The sequence below is a fragment of the Micrasema longulum genome, unplaced genomic scaffold, assembly GCF_059751315.1.
Source record: "Micrasema longulum isolate JH-2025_06_02 unplaced genomic scaffold, ASM5975131v1 h1tg000487l, whole genome shotgun sequence".
Lineage (NCBI taxonomy): Eukaryota > Metazoa > Arthropoda > Insecta > Trichoptera > Brachycentridae > Micrasema > Micrasema longulum.
The window spans coordinates 453251-460626 of record NW_028277684.1 but is presented as its reverse complement, the minus strand read 5'-3'; the positions used below and the strand labels follow the sequence as shown (position 1 = coordinate 460626).

At 30.7% G+C, this 7376-nt stretch overlaps 1 protein-coding gene across 1 annotated transcript in view; it reads right to left on the bottom strand.

Annotated features, from left to right (window-relative positions):
- Nucleotides 1–679: 679 nt before the first annotated feature.
- The window catches only part of LOC148281179 (uncharacterized), a 67961-nt gene continuing 61264 nt past the window's right edge, over nt 680–7376 (bottom strand). The window contains exons 2-5 of the mRNA XM_088227125.1: nt 3263–3400; nt 3092–3136; nt 2621–2674; nt 680–2517 (exon numbers count right to left, since the gene is read on the bottom strand). Coding sequence (XP_088083251.1) covers nt 1765–2517; nt 2621–2674; nt 3092–3136; nt 3263–3400 — 990 coding nt within the window. The 3' untranslated portion in view covers nt 680–1764. The remainder of the gene's footprint in view (nt 2518–2620; nt 2675–3091; nt 3137–3262; nt 3401–7376) is intronic.

Sequence of the window (7376 nt, the reverse complement as noted above, 5' to 3'; positions counted from 1 at the left end):
AATCTACGTAAAATTTATAAATACATTTCATTCCAGGTGCAACAGACAAAAGAATAATGCAAAAGAATAAAGTCAAAAGGGTGCCTACCAACTTTTACACTAAAAACCTATAAAAGCACATTTAATCACCTATCTAAGAGTTGTGTATCAAGTTCTATATAGTAAAGCATGTATTCCACTCAGAAAATACTAAAAGGATGTCTACATAATCTTACATGAAAAAAACTAAAACGGTAATTCAAGCATTTTAAAAGTTTTGTGCATAGAGTGGAAACCTTGTATTGACAAAATACTGTAAGCGATTATTTTAATATGCATTGAGAAAATATAAATATGCTAAATTACTTACATAATAGTTTTATTTCTATTTTTACACCTATGTGAGAGTGACGTAAAATATTTTAAAAATATATACAAGTGTTTTAAACCTTTTCGAAGTAAATAGAATTTTGAATAGATCATCATCCCTATCACCTATTGGTGCATAAGGCATTGCATTTGAAAACAAAATACAGCGTATTTAATAATATATAACATGAAGGTAAGATGATCAATCCTGCAGTCCCATGCCAGTCCAAGGAGAATTAAATATTGCAACGTAAAAACACATAAAAAAAATATTTCACTTAACCCTGCCAGAAATTGATCGTGGGACCGCTTGTAAGTAAAAATAAACAAATTGTGGAGGAAAATTTCATTTTTATTGAAAAAATACTAAGGTGCAAATGGTTCAAAAATATATATTATTGGGAAGAACCAGTAAAGAATCCCAATATTTTTGATAACAATAGATCGCTAGTTATTTTATGAAAAATACATTGTGAAAAAGAACTAAGAATATATTTCATGTTACAATGGTCTTGATTTAGGGGGGACAGGTTCAATCAAAGTTGTGTATCTGGAAACAGAAATTAAAAAAATAATAAAAGCAACATCTACATAAATTTAAAAAAAAAAACCATTATAGTTGAAAGAGGGCGGAATTTCTAAGCTGATTTAGGTAAATATTTTTCTGAAACTGGTGAGTATAATTTAACTTTTACTGGTTGATGGGATGTTTTCGTTAAACAGCTTTTTTTAACAATTTATGACTTTATTGGGGGCAACTTTTTTGTTTTCGATAGCCTCGAGAACATTTGGTGGATCTCTGATAGGCATGGATCGTGTAACTCGGGGGTCAACAAGCTCTGGAAGCAAACAGTTTAAATAAAAAGATTTTAATTTTATGTTGGGCTCCGGTCCACACTCCAAAAAGACATATATTTTTTTTAGTAATATGCAACTGTCCTTGAACTTGGTAATACCAATCGTGATTCTGATTTACATAATACTCGGTATGGTTTCTATTTCTTTTCCAAAACTTAATTTTACCACTGTCGATGGCAGTTTCAACAGTCATAGTCATATTAGAAGCAGACGATGGACATTTTATTTCTATAATGATACCGCCATGATCCGTACTAATGTTATCTGGTGTGGCGCCTAGAAAACAATATTCACTATCAATAAACAGCCCACACTTCTGAAATTTGATATTTTCTTGAAGGCTTAATTGGTTTAATGCGGTCAGTTCATAATCCTGACCATATTTAATAGAAAAAATATTACTTAGCGATTTACTATATGGCATACTTTTAACTAACCCTGAACAACTAATTCCTATTCTTCTTTTACAAACTTTACCAAACCATGACGCAGTGAGTAAATTTCTACACTTTTCTAACCATTCCCCGCTATCTGATTGTAAAACCGTTCTTCTTTCTATCAAATTTCTTTCAGAATGATCGCCGATTCCATACCACTTGAAGATCCTGAGTAATTTTTAAAACATTCATGTTTTGGTGCCTCAATATTCTTATTAGTTGCTCTAGCACAAATCACACAGTATTTATTATAAACACCCATATATAGAACTTTCCCCGTACGAAACCCTACTATAGAAGCTGCGCCCGAGTTAGACGAGTAGTTGGTTTTGTATGATCTCTTAGACCAACACCCGTCAGCCACAACAGTTATCATTGGTTTACCATTTTCATCAATTTCACCATTCGCAGTAGCCAGTTGTCCCTCTTCTTTCGTTGCCTCCTCCATAACTTTTAGTTTCGCAGTATCCCACCATTCACACACTTTCTTATTGATCTTCAAATACTTCCATTTACTCATGCAAGGAATTCCAACAGCAGCAGTCAACTCTTGCAAACCACTATATCCAGAACCGATACTCGATATTCCAGACACAAACGATTCATTTAAACTCATTTCATTCGATCTGTCCTTGCAACAATTTACAGAAAAACATAATCCACACATATTACATTTTAAATTTAATATAGAATTAAAGCCATGCAACTTTTCATCCACAATCACCATATTCGTTCCTTTGCAATCAAACATGGAAGAATGAGAAAATATTTCCTGGATTTTAGTGAAAAATTCCTGGATGTCCACAACTCTCCTGCCTTCCAACTTAAAGGGGTGTAATGGCTGTGCTAGCAGTTCTGGAACTAGCTGTTGCGCCTGAAATAATACAGATTAATTAATAATCATAATCCAATTTAGATTTCATTAGCTATTTTAATGTAAATGCTTAAAATATTCCTACTTCGATATGAATACTAACCTGACAACCGTCATCTTCTAGAATATCAGTTGAAAGATATTTCGCTGGAACACCCTAAAACATTTCAATTTGCATATTACCCAAAAGGCAAATATAACCCTACTTATTGATAGTCAATATTTAGAAAATAAGGGTTATAATAATTATTATTTGTACTTTTTTATTGTGAATGCAGACAATTGGTAGAATTCTTTGTACTTTATTACTTAATTAATTATTGTACTTTATTTTTTTAAATATATAAGAGCGTATACTGTGACGCGTTTCGTCTTGTTAGGACATTTTCAAACGACGGAATGCGTCACAATATAAACTCTGGTCTTTTTAAACAAATAAAGTAAAATAAAAATTCAATAAACGTGTTTTATTTAGGGATACATTACCAAATTCAAACTTATTTGTACATTTAGTATTGTTTTGTAAAATGTTGTAGGAATTTTATTTATCTAAGTAAATAAGACAATAACTTACAGTGTATTCTCCACAGGCCTTAGTTAATTTGAGCTTTTTTGAATCCTAAAATAAGCAAATAATAAACTGTTACATTTATTTGTAATGGTGATACAATGATTTATGTAAATCAAATGTCTGTCCTTTGTATTCTAAATTTTAATACTAATAAATTAATCAAATCCAACTTACATTGCATTTCTCCTTTGGAAATTGGGATTGATTTAGTTTTCGTTTGGTTTTTTCGTTGGTTTTTTCGGCATTGTTATGATAAAATCGGTCACTAAATATTCCAAATTTATGGATTAAAGTATCACTCGTCTTTGATTTCTATAATAAAGTAATTCTGATTGATAGAAAATATTATTAGTCTGAGGCCGGCTAAGCAAAACGTCAAACCATCACAATGAAGTTGGCTGCGTTCGCGACATTGTAATAATTATATGGCTGTTTAGTGTACACTTTGTACATAGTACCTACCGAGTGCTGGTATGTCCTAGATAAATGTGCAATTTGACCGTTTTTGTGTACGAGTAAAATGACGCCGTTAATTGTTATTTGAATATGACGTGAAATTACATTTTTGAATGATTTATCAAATTCGAACAAACTATTCATTCAAAAAATAACTTGGTTTTGATCCTGGTTTAAATTGTGTTAGAAGGAACACAAAAATAATATGTTTCGAACTAAATTTTGTTTTGAAAAAGGCATTAAAATTTTGAGCACAGAAAACACGTCCGTCTGCGGCCGCTCTGAGGGCCGATCTGAATGTAATAAAAACCCAAATAAGACATTGTTTAAAATTGAATATTACAACTAGAATTATCGTATTGAAAAAAAATAAAAAAATACAGTTCTATAAAAAAAGGTTTTAACTAAACTATTTCAATATTTTAAAATTTTTTATGGTGTTACTGATTGCATAATTTTACGTAGAAATAAAGGAAAAATTTATGTGATTTAAAATGCTTATATTTCTTTTCAAAAACAAAAAAATAAGATTCTGCCGCGGCCATCTCCTTTTTAAATTTATTATCTTCAAATCATTGTTAAAAATTTAAGTTCAATACTTAGTCTTTATTGAGATCCCAGATTAATAAGCTTAGTCTAAATTTTGAAATTGCGTAATCTGCCGGTCTGAAAGTAATTATATATAAATAAAAAAATAAATTTAAAAAAAATACAGTTCTATAAAAAAAGGATTTAACTAAACTATTTCAATATTTTTAAATTTTTTATGGTATTACTGATTGCATAATTTACGTAGAAATAAAGGAAAATTTTACAAAAATTTATGTGCTTTAAAATGCTTATATTTCTTTTCAAAAACAAAAAAATAAAATTCTGCCGCGGCCATCTCCTTTTTAAATTTATTATCTTTAAATCATTTAAAGAAAAATCAGTTCAATACTTAGTCTTTATTGAGATCCCAGATTAATAAGCTTAGTCTAAATTTGAAATGGCGTAATCTGCCGGTCTAAAAGTAATTATATTTTAGTTATATGAAACTTTGAAGTACATTTTTTGATAGAAATACCTATAAAAAGTATTGTTTTTATCTCATACATAATTTTTAATTTTTTTTATTGCGCGATTTTTGACAAACATTCGTTTTAAAATGGCAAAATCGTATGATTTCCTAATTTTGCGTTCGTTTTACCAGACTACAGCCTTAAACAAAGTTACAATAGTAGTTTATTATCAAAAGTCAAATGTAATGGTAAGCTGTGCATAATCGCTTATTTGGACGATTCGCCCCTGCTATACACCACTGGATACGGATAGATGAATTATGATAATTATGTACTTAACTTTTCCGTAGAAAAAAAATTTTAGAAGGGTATTTAATTAGATACAGATATTTAAATAGTTTGGGAAAACCTTTTTCGGGGAGAATGACAAAAGTCTAGACATTAACAGAGCTTTTGGTGTGACATTAGCTCAATTGATGTATTACACTTATTTTTTTCGTCGAATCAATTAGGGTGGGTATTTTTTTTTCGTGCATTTCATTTTTATTATCATACAATCTTCATCATCATTAATCTTTTTGTACCTAGCGATGTATAGGGCACTGTTTTTCAAAAAAAAATGCATCGTATTAAGACAATCTGTTCTATGATGGTCAGCAATAATATAATATTACAGTTTAATCGATTTTCAAAAACATCATGACACGTCCACTTAACTAGGAATCGAATTCAGGACATCTAAGAATATAGGGGAATGCGCCCACCACTATACAAGGCGGACTAATCTCTGAAACCTAAAAGAATACATTTTCCCCCTCTTATATTTACACACTTTTGTTTTTAAGCCCCGATTCATTTCGAATTCTTTAGTATTGGCATTCTGGCTTTGTGTAGATCTCTTCACCGTTAGCACAGTATGGCATAAAGATGGATTGGCGTGGGTTAACTCGAAGTCTTATATGCTGATCGTGTTTTTTAAATATTATGTAGGCTGTTATTCTATTGCTCTTGTTTGTCTTTGCTACATAGTTTTTTTTATTTAAATTATTTATTGACAATTCTTGATGGAATTCCATTGTAATGTTGTAAAAACTTATATTTACATCTTCTTCTTTCTGTGCCATATCAGGTCTCCCCGACGTTGGCGATCACTCTAGAGTAGGTATTCCGGTCTTGCGTCAACTTGAACAGCGCCTCAACCCCGCGCACTCCCGTCCAGTCACGGATGTTTCTTAGCCGCCTTCCAAGATCTTTCCCATCATAATCAGTTGTAGAAGCGCATATTTGCTTCCGCGCACGATATGGCCCAGACAAGCGAGTTTTCTCTGTTTTATTGAGGACAGTAGTTATTTTTTGGCACTGGCTCGTCTCAACAACACGAAAGAAAAAATGAAGAAATAGGACAATTTGGGTCCGATCGACACTAGCATGCTAATTGGCAAATGCGTTCAAACTTGCTTGTGAGCATTACCCCTATCATTCCCGCCACAGGTAGTACGCTCAAAAATCAACTTTCAGTCGATTTGTCAGCATTTTTAATAGCAATATTGTTAACACACATGCTACTAGGTAGCAATTACTCAAATATATTATTATTTCGTGCTACGTTGTGACTTTTAAAATTATTGTATGACAATTTTATTATTCTTTTTTTTTTTACATTTTTTTTTTTTTTTTTTGCACCACAACAGGCCAGGAGGCCTAATTACAGTGGTGAATTACATCACAGAGCACCCAGGCTTGAGAAAAATCACATTTTAATTTTTGTGTTCTCACCGGGAATCGAACCCGGAACCTCCCGTGCGTGAGTCAAGCGTCTTGACCACTACACCACGGAGGCCGCCTTACTTATTCTTACTTATTAAAAGTCTAAAATACAAATGCTCTGCCAGTATTTTGATTAAGATCCGCCAGTGGTTAAGCATTCTAAATTAAACAACACACTTGAATTTTTATAAATAATTAATGAGAGTAATTATTTTATTTTATTTATTTATTTAGTCTACAAACTAATTAACAAAGACGTTATTAATGACACTTGAATAAGTATTTATTTACAAAGACTTCTTTTATATTAAATACACGTAAACACTTATATAATACGTACATAAATAAAATAAACAATTTAAATAATAAATATTAATACAGTAATTTAAATTGAGTTAAATATAACAAATGTAAAAGATAATGAACCAATATACATAAAAATAAAATTAATTAAATATCTGCTCTTTTCAACATTTTTGTGATTGTTTATTGAAATTTTACAAACGTTGTCACAAAAAATATCAGCCTCGTTAAAACACATATTAAATTTATTTATTTATATAAACGCCCAATGGGCATTTTTATGGACACATTTATACGTAGAAAATTATTATAAAAAAGTAGAAAGACTCAATGGTATATAGAAGACTTTGTGGGAGTGGAAGCGGAGTTTATGAATTTTTACATGTTTAGGCATGTAAACATTAATAAACCATACATTTAAATAGAAAAACGATCTGAATAGTTAAAATTAAATTATTGTAAGAAAAACATTCTTAAATATAAAAACGCATCTTGTGTACATTTCTTAAACTTTAACAATCTAGTGTTAAAAATATCAATATCTGTGTTTTCAATACTGTTGTACAATGTGCACAAATATTGGATGGAAGAAAGACACATTATCCTTGAACGAATCTGTGTTGAATGTTTTTTGATTCCTTAAGGTATGACCATTAAGAACAATTTTTACAAGTTCTCATGTACAAAATGTTTGCGGCTTTTCTGTTCACGGGAATATGAATTGTTCTTTAAGTCTATCCTCTTCTCCAAGTTTCCCTACC